The sequence below is a fragment of the Hyla sarda genome, chromosome 5 (assembly GCF_029499605.1).
Source record: "Hyla sarda isolate aHylSar1 chromosome 5, aHylSar1.hap1, whole genome shotgun sequence".
Classification (NCBI taxonomy): domain Eukaryota; kingdom Metazoa; phylum Chordata; class Amphibia; order Anura; family Hylidae; genus Hyla; species Hyla sarda.
The window spans coordinates 262,503,480-262,518,490 of NC_079193.1; the positions used below are offsets into that span (position 1 = coordinate 262,503,480).

Here is a 15,011-nt window from a genome sequence, read left to right on the forward strand (position 1 = left end):
CGTTTCATCTTCAATTCCCTTGCTGATGGAAGGAGGTTTTCACTCAAAATCTCACGATACATGTCCGGGTCCCTTAGCAGAAAAAACGCCCCAAAGCATGATGTTTCCACCCCATGCTTCACAGTAGATATGGTGTTCTTTGGATGCAGCTCAGCATTCTTTCTCCTCCAAACACGACGAGTTGAGTTTTTACCAAAAAGTTCTACTTTGGTTTCATCTGAACATATGACATTCTCCCAATACTCTTCTGGATCAACCAAATGCTCTCTAGCAAACTTCAGATGGGCCAAAACATGTACTGGCTTAAGCAGGGGGACACATCTGGCACTGCATGATTTGAGTCCCTGTCCCTGTCGGTGTAGTGTTTTACTGATGGTAGCCTTTGTTACTTTGGTCCCAGCTCTCTGCAGGTCATTCATTAAGTCCCCCCCCGTGTGGTTCTGGGATTTTTGCTCACCGTTCTTGTGATCATTTTGACACCACGGGGTGAGATCTTGTGTGGAGCCCCAGATCAAGGGAGATGATCAGTGGCCTTGTATGTCTTCCATCTTCTAATAATTGCTCCCACAGTTTATTTCTTCACGGATTCAGTCTTCCCAGCCTGGTGCAGGTCCACAATTTTGTTTCTGGTGTCCTTCGACAGCTCTTCTTGGCCATAGTGGAGTTTGGAGTGTGACTGTTTTAGGTTGTGGACAGGTGCCTTTTATACTGATAACAAGTTCAAACAGGTGCCATTAATACAGGTAAAGGGTGAAGTACAGAGGAGACTCCTTAAAGAATACGTTACAGGTCTGTGAGAGCCAGAAATCTTGCTTGCTTGTAGGTCACCAAATACTTATTTTCCACCATAATTTGCAAATAAATTCTTTAAAAATCAGACGATGTGATTTTATGGATTTTTTTCTCATTCTGTCTCTCATAGGCGAGGTATACCTATGATAAAAATTACAGGCCTTTCTCATCTTTTTAAGTGCAAGAACTTGCACAATTGGTGGCTGACTAAATACTTTTTTGCCCCACTGCATTTAGTAAAAATGGATATAGGTTATAAAGGCAAGCCCAAAGACTCTTCTTCAACATAAAAGGACTGCAGTAGTATAAATAGATATTGTTGATACATCATGATAACTGTACAGTAATGCAGTGCTGCTAGAAAAAAGCAGTCTTACTTACTATACCGATACAAACTTACGGTTTGAAAGAATATGTATGTTTCTTCAAGCTGCTGCTGCCAGATACTCATGAGGCCAATGAGGCCACTTATCTCCAGAGGATACAATCACACAGTGAAATGGAACGATATCTGATCTCTGTTTCTACCAAAAAAAGCCAAGGGATCTGACAGCTCCAGTAGATGTGGTCATGCTCTTATCAATCAATTTATAAAGTAGAAGCATTTCCATTCAAAGAGGAACTGGATGATAAGATGATTTTTAGCATGCCTATTAGTTCAGAGTCTTCTCATCAGAAAGTGCAGAATGTAATGTAAAAAGTAAATGCTGGAATGCAACTTCACTGCCATTGACAGTAACATGAATAGTTAACAGAACTTTGATTCTGCATATTTTGTATTTAAAGGGGTACTCTGCCCCTATCCAAAGACATCTTATCCCCTATCCAAAGACCCCCACGATTTTGTCTGCGGCACCCCAGACATCCGGTGCATGGAGTGAACTAGGCTCGTGACATCACGCTAGTGACGTCACGTGAACGCCCTTCCGTCATGCTTCCTCCCATAGACTTGCATTGAGGGGACGTGGCCGTGACGTTATGAGCCTCTGGTGCTGCACCCGACACTCCAAACAAACACTGGCGCCGCAGGGAGATCGTGGGGATCCCCAGCAGTGAGACCCCCGCTATCAGACATCTTATCTCCTATCCTTTAGATAGGGGATAAGATGTCTAGGGGCGGAGTACTCCTTTAAAGGGGTTATTCGTTATTAGAAAAACACGCCTGATTTTTGCTGAAAACAGAGCCACACGTTTCTTCAGGTTGTGTGGTATTACTGCTCAGCTCTGTTCACTTCAGTGAAACAGAGATGCAATTTATTTGTACACACAAAATAAGAGTGGCGCTGCTTCAGAAAGAAAGCAGACGTGTTTTTCTTATGCTGGGAAAACACATTTAAACAGCCTACATGTAAATATATACAGTATAGTATATTGTGTTAATGGGGTACTCCGGTGCTTAGACATCTTATCCCTTATCTAAAGGATAGGGGATACGATGCCTGACCGCTGGGGACCCCCGTGATCTTGCACGCGGCACCCCGTTTGTAATCAGTCCCCGGAGTTCGCTCCGGGTCTGATTACGGGCGATTACAGGGCGGGCGGCGTGTGATGTCACGCCTGCGCCCCCGTGGTGACGTCACGCTCCGCCCCTCAATGCAAGCCTACGGGAGGGGGCATGATAGCTGTCACGCCCCCTCCCATAGGCTTGCATTGAGGGGCGGAGCGTGACGTCACCACGGGGGCGCAGGCGTGACGTCACACGCCGCCCGCCTGTAATCGCCTGTATTCAGACCCGGAGCGAACTTTGGGGACTGATTACAAACGGGGTGCTGCGTGCAAGATCACGGGGGTCCCCAGCGGCGGGACTCCCGCGATCAGGCATCTTATCCCCTATCCTTTGGTTAGGGGATAAGATGTCTAAGCACCAGAATACCCCTTTAAGATTTGGAAGTTTGTTAGCTGTTGCTATGTGCTTCCTGGAGTGGGAAGCTAATTCAAACCCAGTGCAGGTAAACTGCACAAGCACTTGGCAGATTACATAGAGAATCATTTCAATTACCTTGCTCAGGTGCATTGCACACACCGTGTTTCTTATCTCTACCTGCACAGAGTGTGTCTGAGTGTGAAACATCAGGCCCAGCTACCATGAATTAATGGTCAGCCCTGATAAGAGTAAGAAATTCTTGCATGAACACATTTTTGAAAGCTAACTTTTTTTTGTTATTTTCTCTGCGTAGACTGTGAAAGGAGGCATTTCAGAAACCAGAATTGAAAAGCGGATAGTGATTACAGGAGATGCTGACATTGACCATGATCAGGTAAAGTAGCCTGTGAGGAAACATTCTATATATATATATATATATATATATATATATATATATATATATATATATATATATATACTTACTAGGGTGCTGCAGTAACTTGATGTGAGTGATTCATCAGCATAAAAGGGTAACCAGAGGTCATACTTAACCCTTTCACCTTTAACCACAAATAACCTGGTCAGAACTTGTTTACATCTGGTTTCCATTGCAAACTCATTCAACAGAAAGAGTTTAATTAAACAATCTCTTATGAATAATGGGCTAAGTGTAAACTCTAGTGTGCCTCGTACATGGAATTTACAAGTAATTCATATTTAATTGTGTCTCCTCATTTGTAAGTGGTGTAATTTTCTCATGAATATCCACCTTCCCACTGATCATGCATGTTCCACCTCCTTTTTGTTTCCGTCCCTTTTGGTTCTTCTTGTGTTAGGCGCTGGCTCAGGCAATTAAAGAGGCCAAAGAGCAGCACCCTGACATGTCAGTGACCAAAGTAGTGGTACATAAAGAAACAGAGATCACACCTGAAGATGGGGAGGACTGACCAAAGGTAAGATGCATCCATTGCTTTCCTGGACCAAGCAGGCTGGCATGTGCAACAAGCATTCTCCCCTTTGCTTTTACTGTTGGCAAGGTGTATTTATTTTTTTGCATGAATAAAACACATTTATACATATTCTTATTTTACTATGGATTTTCTGCATGCTGATCATTGAATGTTGTCAATAGCTGGAGGGTATAAGGCTAGGTTTCCACAAAAAAAAAAAAATTCTGGCCAGAAAAACTGCCACTGATTTTACCCTGCGTTTTTTCTGGTGTTTTTTGCCTTGGAGTGGAAATTGCATTTGTGGCTTTTTTTTTATTTTTATTTGTTGGGTACCAAAAAAAAAAAAAAAAAAAAAGATGCTGTAGGAATGGGAAAAAAAATTATTTAACGAAATGTTTATTTTTTATAACAAAATTTTTATTTATGTGGGTGGGCAGGGACCTAATAATGTAGCCAACAACAAAAATGTAGAAAGGGGCCATTTAAATGTAAAAATAATATATTTTGTATAATTAATTAATTTTTTTATAATTAATATATACATTTATTAGTAATGTATTTTAATAGTGTTTAATAAAGTGTGTGTGCGTATTTCACTTTTTTTTTCTCTATTTTTTACATTTTTAGGTAGTACTACTGACTGTTCCATGATGCTAGTAGTAGTACCTAATAGACAGATCGCCCCGGGCATCACTCCTGACACCTGATGCGATCGTTCTATATAGTGCAGAGATGCGGAGCCACTTTATCCTGCGCTTGCATCTCTGCACTATACTCCGGTACATCTAAAAAGACAAGAAGCGCTCCATAGTGCATTAAAAGGGTAATATAACTAAGCCGATATTATCGGATGCGCTTACCCAATAGGTTGTGCAAAGTCAGGCACAACACTGTAAAAGGTATTCCACAATGCAGCCAGTCCCACCACCGCAACGGTGTAGCAAATGTAGCAAAAACCTCCAAACTCCACAAGGACTTGAATCGGCGCAGAATGGATGAGGAACAAGAAGATCACTAGGCGATTTATTTGGAACAACGCGTTTCGACGCCAGGACAGGCGTCTTTTTCAAGTTCACAACATGTTGTGAACTTGAAAAAGACGCCTGTCCTGGCGTCGAAACGCGTTGTTCCAAATAAATCGCCTAGTGATCTTCTTGTTCCTCATCCATTCTGCGCCGATTCAAGTCCTTGTGGAGTTTGGAGGTTTTTGCTATACTCCGGTACACCAGTGATGTGAATAGAATTCACATTATTGATTCATAGTTTTCGCCCAGAGTGGTGATTGGCCAGATGGGGGCAGCCAATCACCGCTCTCAGCAGGAAATATGAATGAGTTAATTTCTGTCAATTTCGATTCCCATCACTGGCCGGCCGCAATATAGTGCCGAGATGCGATCACAGGATAAAGCCGCTCCGCATCTCTGCTATAGATAGAACGATTGCATCGCATATCAGGAGTGACACCCGCTGTGATCTGATCTGTCCTTAACTGCAGGTACTACTGCTCCCAACATGGAGCACACTCTGCCCCATGTTGGGAGCTGTAGTACCTGCATTAATAGACAGATCACAACAGGTGTCAGAAGTGACACTCTCTGCGATCTGTCTATTAATGCAGGTACTACAGCTCCCAACACGGAGCAGGGTGTGCCCCATGTTGGGTGCAGTAGTACCTGCAGTTAAGGACCGATCACAGCGGGTGTCACTCCTGACACCCACTGCGATCGTCCTGTATAATGTATAGATGCGGGCGGCCGGCCTCTCTTCTCTGATCCTACTGTAGTATGAGTATATGCTGTATATATACCTGTTGTTCATATTTCCCACAAACAGTTGTTATTGCCTGGAACCATCTGGCCAATCACTTCTCTCTGCGGGAATTATGAATCTGTGATGTGAATAACTACACATCACAGAACATAGTGAAGGGTGCCGTGCCGCTGGCTTCTATACATTATATAAGTGGATCGCAACTGGTATCACTTCTGATCTGTCTGTTAGTACAGGTACTACTACCCCCATCATGGAACAGTCTGTTTCATTCTGGGAGTAGTAGTACTACCTAAAAAATTTAAAAAATAAATTGAAAAAAGTTAAAAACACACACTTTATTAAACACATTATTAAAATACATTACTAATAAAAAGTTTAACAAAATTAATTTTAAAAATGTATTATTTTTACGTTTAAATGGCCCCCATCTACATTTTTATTATTGTCGGCTGCATTTTTAGTTCCCTGCCCGCCCACGTAAATTGATCCCTGTTTAAAAAATTGTTATAAAAATATAAATTTCATTAAATACTATTTTTTTCCATCACTACTGTATCTGTTTTTTAATGGTACCCTACGAAATTTTTATAAAAAAGGTATCTCCATCCTGCCTGCAAAAACACCAAAGTTAAAACCCACATGGCGTTTTCCTTGGTGTTTTTTCACTCCCATAGACTTCTATGGGAGGGAAAACGCCAAGATTTTCCCGGAAAAAAAAACGCCAACATCTTAACAAGAAGTCGGTTTTTAAAAACTGCCAAGGAGCCAAAAATAGCTGAAAAACGCCAAAAGGATAAAAAAAAACACCAAATTGAAAATCTACAAGAGGATCTGGCATTTAGCAGTTCCCTATTGACTTGCAGCTAACATCTGGCTGTAGAAACCTGGCTGAACTGGATTGAACTGCTTTAAAGAGGCAGTTCACAAAGACATGAATTTAAAGGGATATTCCAGGAAAAAACTTTTTCATATATATCAACTGGCTCCAGAAAGTTAAACAGATTTGTAAATTACTTCTATTAAAAAATCTTAATCCTTTCAGTACTTATGAGCTTCTGAAGTTAAGGTTGTTCTTTTCTATCTAAATCCTCTCTGATGACACCTGTCTCGGGAAACGCCCAGTTTAGAAGCAAATCCCATAGCAAACCTCTTCTAAACTGGGTGGTTCCCGAGACAGGTGTCATCAGAGAGGATTTAGACAGAAAAGAACAACCTTAACTTCAGAAGCTCATAAGTACTGAAAGGATTAAGATTTTTTAATGGAAGTAATTTACAAATCTGTTTAACTTTCTGGAGCCAGTTGATATATATAAAAAAGTTTTTTCATGGAATACCCCTTTAATGATGTTTAATTGAATCCCTGCAGTGACTTTTAGGGCAGAATATCTACCTGACTTCACAGTCTTTGTACCATCATACAATTTTACTAATTAAAAGCAATGGAAAATGAAAATGCCTCTTTAAAGGATGTTGTTTCATACAATGTTTACTGCTATCACATATCCATTAGCATAGCATCCTGTCATATTGTGTATGTTTACATAAGTATCAATAATAAAATAACACATTACAGCATATGCTAACATAAATAACATTTTTAGGTGTATTACTGATTGGTCTCCTTTATGTGATGCAGTTAAAAAAAAACAAAAAAAAACAAGAATGGATCCCAGCAGAACATACAAAAGGAAACTTGCCCCCCCCCCCCCAAAAAAACATATACAACTAAACTTGCACCCTCATTGGTGTTTATGGGTCCATAGTTTAAGTCTACATTTAGTTTACATTATATTTACATTTCTTCTTAAACTGGATCTCCACCCTTGAATATTATATTTTCTTATCTGAAAAGGTAAAACATTCTACACTGATCTCTGTCATTGTTCCCGTGCAGTCAGCACCGGGTTCACAGCTATAGTACACAGCCTAGATCCTGTCACCACTGCTAGGATTGAAGACAAATCCAACCCTGGCAATTGAAAGGCTATGGACACCTTTACAGTAAATTTTTATTGTTAAACGGGTATTCCAGGAAAACATGTCTTTTTATACATCAACTGGCTCCAGAAAGTTAAACAGATTTGTAAATTATAAAATAAATTTTGGGGAGTGCAGCTCACAATTCTCCGAGGCGTACTATGGTTTTACACCTATACCTCAGGTGTTAAATGTAAAATATAGTAACAAATTTGTAACCATATACCTTAAGGGGAATACCAGGGTTACTGGTACATGATAGAAATAATAAAAATATTAATGTATAAGACCGTGCTTCAATTAATATATTTTAATAAAATTCAATATATATAAAGTTAGTGCTTCCTGTCACAGGGCCCATGTGGCAGGGATAAGTGCACTACTATAAAACCATAGATTGGCATAATTATTAACACATAAAATAAAAAGGGACACTAAGTGTCCAGCATATGTAGAAATAAACAGTTCAATGAGTTGTCTTAATAGACAGTTTTTATACAGGGGTTTCCCTGTAGATGTTAGATGGTAAGTAATAGTTGTCTGCCGATTACTACCATCTATAGGGTAAACCCCTGTATAAGAACTGTCTATTAAGACAACTCATTGAACTGTTTATTTCTGCATATGCTGGACACTAAGTACTAAGTGTCCCTTTTTATTTTATGTGTTAATAATTATGCCAATCTATGGTTTTATAGTAGCGCACTTATCCCTGCCATATGGGCCCTGTGACAGGAAGCACTAACTTTATATATATATATATATATATTGAATTTTATTAAAATATATTAATTGAAGCACGGTCTTATACATTAATATTTTTATTATTTCTATCATGTACCAGTAACCCTGGTATTCCCCTTGAGGTATATGGTTACAAATTTGTTACTAGATTTGTAAATTACTGCTATTAAAAAATCTTAATCCTTCTAATAGTTATCAGCTGCTGAAGTTGAGTTGTTATTTTCTGTCTGACAACAGTGCTCTCTGCTGACATCTCTGTCTGTCTCGGGAACTGCACAGAGCAGAATAGGTTTGCTATGGGGATTTGCTTCTACTCTGGACAGTACCTGAGACAGGTGTCATCAGAGAGCACTTAGACAGAAAAGAACAACTCAACTTCAGCAGCTCATAAGTACTGAAATGATTAAGATTTTTTTAATAGAAGTAATATACAAATCTGTTTAACTTTTTAGAGCCAGTTTTTTTCCTGGAATACCCCCTTTAAAGAGTTTAAAATAACAGCACCGCACCTGTCATCAGGTTGGATGGGGTATTGCAGCTCAGTTCCGTTGAAGTGAATGGAGCCAAGTTGTAATATTACACACAACCTAAGAACAGGTGTGGTGCCGTTTTTGTAAGGAAATATCTTAGATTTTCTGTTTCCCTTTGTTTTCTGAATGCAAAATTGAGCACATTCCTAAACAGTCTTAATTATACTTGTGCTATATTTTATCTTCTACTTAAAGTAACATAAGACATAGACTTCAGATGTCTATTCTGTCCTCTGTTGGAGTGTTTGAGATAGCAGCAGGGAGAGTAAGGAGGTGTTCCTTGGAGGCAGTGTCTCAGCATACAGGATGTAGAATAGGAGGAAAGAAGATGCAATGCAGTTTGCAGGGGATAATCACATCAGCCGTGTAGAAGGAAAGCAGACCTCACACAGCAAACTGGAGAGGCTGGAGTAGAGCAAGATTTTAAATGAAGATCTATATAGTATTTTTTGTTAAGTACAAGATAATTAAAAAAGGTTTTCAAAGGTGTCTTTAACCCCTTAGATGTGTTTTGACAGAGGTAGGGGGCTCCCTTTGTTAGCCATTGGCTGCCTGAACAAGCATTTAGGAGCCCCTATGCTTGCTTGCCATAAATGGTTAGCTGTATTCCAAGTGTACTAAAGCATTATAGCAACAATCAGAAGATTGCGTTGTGAAATTAAGAAAAATAATCAAAAAAAGCTAAATAAAGTTTTTGTAACTTAACATGTCACTCTACTACTGATGAACTGCAGAATAAGTGTAAATATATTCATTTATACTTACAAAACAAACAATTGCTTCTAGAACATTACCTTTTGTAAACATTTGTCAGTTTGTTTATGCTTATTAAGCTGTCACAAGTAGGCGTTGCATACCTCCTGCTGGGATCCAATCTATTAAGCCCTCAGGCTAGGTGCAAGTAAAGTTATGATACCATTTGTAGAAGTGTTGTCTGTGAAACATAGACTTTCTGAAAATGTTTGACAGGATTAGGGATCGACGATATCGATTTTTTTAGGTCTGATACCAATTATCTGTGACCTTTCAGGCCGATGGCTATTTCCCCCCACCCCCGCAGAAGCCGCTGCAGATCAATTATTTAAAGTGGGCGCTTTGAATCAATGAACTGTAGCGGCATTTGCGGGGCCAGAGACTGCCGCCACGCTTCTCTCCCCCCCTGCCTGTCCTTAGGTCCTCCCTAGTCCAACCACCGCCGCTGCCCCATTGCCTCCCCCATCCCCGGTTTTATAATTACCTGAGCTGTCACTGTGCGCACTGACAGTGATGTTGTGTTGAGGACGTCACTCGTTATTGCGCTGCGCAGCACGCAGGACGCTGCAGGAGCCGGAAGTAGCGCGGGCCCCGGGAACAGGTAATTATAAAACCGGGGATGGGGGAGGCAATGGGGCAGCGTCAGCAGCAGTCTCTGGCCGGCAGGGCGGGATATCGGCAAGGTAATTACCAATAATGTCCAAAATCGTGAATATCGGCCAAACCAATAATCGATCAATCCCTAGACAGGATCCTCATATTAATACCCAGACATCTTTTCCACCTGTTTTTCTACACTGGTCAAGGACACACAAGTAGTTTTAACAAATGCTACCATTGTTCTGAATCTGCCATATCAGCTTTAGTTACAAAAATAAATTGCTCTGGTGGCACTGACAGTCGGGCACCATGCCTGCCCCTGATTCCCCATAAGAAGTCTCATCCCAGAAATAAGCCTCTAACCGCCTAATGTTAAAACATGTACAGGCAGTTGTTATAAGGAGTCAAAAAGTGTTTTTTGTTCCACAAGTGTTCATTGACGGAATAGTGTTTATTGTAAGTGTAAAGTCTGAGTCTGCATATCTCATCCACGTAACAACATGCTATCTAAACCATTGTGTGCTGGGTGCTGAATGACCTATAGTTGCTGCAGTTTGGCTTTTTCTTGCTGTGCTATGTGCATCTGATACCATTGTGAACGTATAATAAAAGAAAATGTATTATTTTTGGTGTCACAGCCTGTTTCTATTTGCAAAAGACACAGTTTGAAAGCTGTGTCATTATTGAAATTGTTTTGGCACTGGAAGCCTGTCAGTCCTCTCGATAAAGATCATCTGAGATGCTAGATGTGTGTTTTCCCACTGTGATTTATCTAGAGCACGTACAGTATGCTGATGTCCTACTGTGCTTTTATAACTGTGCCTTTCTCTTGCCTGCAGGAATAATGGAGCTTGAAAACAAGCTCAGTCATGTACACCATTAGGAATATGAGCACCTCTGCGGAGCAACAGACAGAACCTGGCTGACTTCTGTCTGGGGAAATTACAGCCCTGAAGGATTTAGCTTGACCATTTACAAAGTCATCGGCAGACATATCTTCCCATTTAAAGCAATGCAATTCAGCATATTTAAATCAGTATTGCATGAAGCAAATATTAAAAGGCAGCATTTTTTCTTTTCCATGTATAAGTTTCCAGTTATATCTGCACGTACACACTCACAACAATATTAGACTATGTGAACTTAATGTACTATATATACAGTCCATGCCTTCTTCTGAACAAAGTTTCATTTGTTAGGTGGTAAGCCTTTGTTTACAAAAAGAAAAAAGAATTACCACAAGACCCTAGAAACTGTATAGTATTAGGACCACACCTTATACGTGCCAATAACACAACTTTCAGTACACCACTTGAATATTACATTTGTTTTACTTGGTTTTATTACTATGCCGGATTAAAAGGAGACCCCTTGAATCTTAAGACTATTTAACTGCTGATGATGTGTGCTTTGCGTATCCCATCTAATTACACATGGGGTAGTCATTCTTTTAGAGTTTTAACTTGATTTTTTCTTTGTTCATGTTGTCACCGTTGTTATTGAGTTGAACCCTGCTGATCAGCAATCAGCATTGACATTCTTTACTGTGTACAGTATGTGTACTTCCTCGAGAGAACGTGTCCTTAGATTATTTACACAATCATTTGACATCATATTGTTTTCTTTGTGTGTGTATTTAATGTTGATTTTTCTTTCCATTCTCACTGAAAACTGCTTCATTGACTCTGCTTCTGATACCTATTAGAGAGCTAAGCCTTAAAGGGGTACTCCTGCCCTAAGGATAGGGGATAAGATGCCTGATCGCTGGGGCCCCCCCCCCAGCTATCTGTCATGCAGCACCCCGTTATCATCAGCCTCCGGAGCAAACAATGCTCCGTGTCTGATGAATCACAATCACGGGGCCGGAGTATTGTGACATCATGGCTCCGCCCCCCCCCCCGTTTGGTGTCACGCTCCGCCCCCTCAATGCAAGCCTATGGGAGGAAGCGTGGCAGCTGTCACGCCCCTCCGATAGGCTTACATTGAGGGGGCGGAGCATGATGTCACAATACTCCGGCTCCGTGATCATGATTCATCAGACCCGGAGAGATGTTCGCTCCGAAGGTTGATGATAGCGGGGTGATGCATGGAGCCCCCGCAATCAGGCAACTTATCGCCTATCCTTTGGATAGGGGATAAGATGTCTTAGGGCCAGAATACCCCTTTAACCTGTACAGAGTACCCACCGTATATATTGTTACAAACTGTGCAAATTATTCCATTTTGCTGTCACAGCACTTGTTGAATGTTTGTTAGAGTGAAATAAAAATGTATTGGCCTTGTTAAGAAAACAAAATAATCTGCTTTTCTAATTTGCACCAGCCATGGTTTACAGCCAAAATATATTACAAAATGAAGTAGGAAATCTCTTGGAAGTCTATTAAAAATCAGTTTTGCCGCTAATAAAATTAAAACACTTTTATTGTGCAATTATGTTTGTTGACCTTATGATTGCTTCTGAACCTTCATCATTTCTTTTTTTTCTCTTTTTTTTTTTTTTTTGGTTTTGCCAATAAACGCTGTACACCACACCTTGAGCTGCTTCTGTTTTTAAATCTCAACCTTTTTATTTTTAGGGGATCCTCAGTGTTTTTGTCACATTTTTATTATTTTGCAAAGGCAGGAAAATATTTTTAGGTAGCGGAGCACAATGGTTAACCACTTATGTGAACAAGTGTGTTTAAGATTCAAAGTAGATCAAAATGTGTTATTGCATTACAGTGTAGCTAACCATACCATACTATGTGTAAAATAGCATGGCAAACTTACTTAGATTCTTACTTTGTGTTCAAATGTTTTTCGATATTTCTTTCTTTAAGATGTATTCACTCGTAGAGTATCCTGCGCATATTTGATTCGCAGGATTTGAAGCTGCTCATCAATGCAAACTATATGACTGAACACAGCTTAAAATCTGCAGTTTTAAATTTAAAAGGATTTTGTGTTGCTACGTGGAAAACACTGCCAGTATTCCCACAGATCACAGCTGACCACTGAGAATTCCAGAAGGGAACAATTTGCTATCTTATTATTAAATGGTTGTTGTGTTAGGAACACCAGGGATCATTAGTGGACATTGAGGGGAATTTATACAGTCATTTAGACTGCTTATTTCGTCTAAATTTGTTGCATGAAAAGTCACAGGCTGGCCCCATGCAACATTTTCTGCAACATTTTATTTAGAACGTATAAATTTCATTACCATGAAGTTTTCTTATTTAGAGAATTTTGTGCAGCGGTAACTGATTTATCATGTGCAACTTTTTGTGAAATATTGCACGGACCAGATTTCGAAGTTATCACAGGGCAAGTCAACCCTGCCCTATAGAACTCTCTGTGACATTTAACCAAATGAAATAGAACAGTTCTATAGGGATTCATCAAAGTCTGTGCGCTATTTAATCAATTTAACACACGTCCACCACACAAGTTCAAAACTCACACCAGTTTTCGTAAATGTCCCTCATTGTTACTGATTGGGGGGGGCACTGAGAAATGTTTTGATCTAAACCTACTGATTAAAATAGTCTGTGAACCCATGTGTATCATCAGTTGCTCCTATTCTGTCTGGAAAACATTATGGGGCAGTATTTGTTTTGCCATTCTTATTCTTAGGTGACTTTTTTCAGGGATGTCACTCTTTATGGTGGCCTTTGCAAGAATAGAAAGGAAGGAAAAGTTAATGACTGATCAGAGAAGACTTCGCCTGAGAGTAGATTTGTCTATGTAAAATTATCTACCACAGTGTGGTCATTGTAGTAACATAGTAACATAGGGGGACATGTATCATTATTTGTGTATGGTAGAAGCATTTTACCCCTTTTCCCGAATTCTAAATTATGTGCAGAAGTGCTAAATTTATCAATCAAGTGCAGTGAGCTTCATAAATTGTGGGTAAATATAGTAATCTCCTAAATCCACTCTTTGGAAAATAGAATCAATGATTTAGAGCATCTTGCTACGTTAAGTCCAAGATGGCTTATATTTGCGCAAAAAAAAAACAGCTCTTGCGGCAAAATTTTTGGTGTAAAAAAAAAAGTACGCAGTTAATAAATCCATGTGTACTATAGATGTCACTCCAAGGTACCCTGATTCAGCCACATCTGGAGGACATGCTCTACCAAAACGTGCGCAAAAAAAGGGCTTGCGCAAAATTTTGCGCAAAAAAATACACACAAAACAGGGGTAAAATCTTTGATACATGTCCCCCATAGTTCATAAGGTTGGAAAAAAGACCAGAGTCAATCAAGTTCAACCTATAACCCTAATGAGTCCCTACTGTGTTGATCCAGAGGAAGGCAAAAAAAAACTCATACTCGAGGTGTGACTCGTCAACATCAGCAACAAACCACGATTAACCTGTAAGACCGCCTTTGCAGAATGCATGCGCTCCACAGTACATATGAGTGGAATGGCATAGTTAAAGGTGGTGTTGGCCTTTTGACGAACCAGGTGACCCTCTTCACACCACCAGTTACTGTCTTAGAGATACAGTACCAAATCTGCAAATGTATTCATCATCAGCTTTGTATGGCAGCAGCTTTCTGGATTCACAAAACACATCTTGAACATTTTTATTTGGAGGGACACATCTAAGTTATAAAAGTATTAATGTAGGAATTTTTATTTAATTTTAGAGTACAAAAAACATCACAGGACTGGTGAAGAACACAGAATTAATCATACTGACCTCTGGTATTAACAGAATTCCTTTATGTGTGGAGGTTAGTTGACCTGACTGGAAACACCAGTCAAAATAATGCTAAGGCATACTCAAAAAAAAGTGTGTATATATAAAGAATAAAATTGACTATATAATAAAATCTTGCTGTCAAGCACATATAAAGTGTACCAGTCAGATCCCACAAAAAAATAAAAATCTTACTTGGTACCTCATCCTGACCTCTATCACCTATATATATATATATATATATATATATATATATATTTTATCCCTTTTTTTTATCCTCTAGGGGGAAAGGGGCATGTCTCTCCTTTGTGGTGGGAGGTTATTGGTGTGTCTGCTTA

The 15,011-nt window shown here is 39.7% G+C and overlaps 1 protein-coding gene across 15 annotated transcripts in view; it reads left to right on the forward strand.

The window, feature by feature from the left end:
• Positions 1-12,514, forward strand: part of EPB41L3 (erythrocyte membrane protein band 4.1 like 3) — a 267,751-nt gene extending 255,237 nt beyond the window's left edge. For 13 of the 15 annotated variants that reach the window (XM_056521616.1, XM_056521618.1, XM_056521619.1 and 10 more), the window contains 3 exons: positions 2,970-3,050; positions 3,493-3,609; positions 10,823-12,514. In XM_056521616.1, coding sequence (XP_056377591.1) covers positions 2,970-3,050; positions 3,493-3,603 — 192 coding nt within the window. In that variant the 3' untranslated portion in view covers positions 3,604-3,609; positions 10,823-12,514. The remainder of the gene's footprint in view (positions 1-2,969; positions 3,051-3,492; positions 3,610-10,822) is intronic. The other 2 variants (XM_056521621.1, XM_056521620.1) reach the window with 1 other exon arrangement.
• The last annotated feature ends 2,497 nt before the right edge of the window (positions 12,515-15,011 follow it).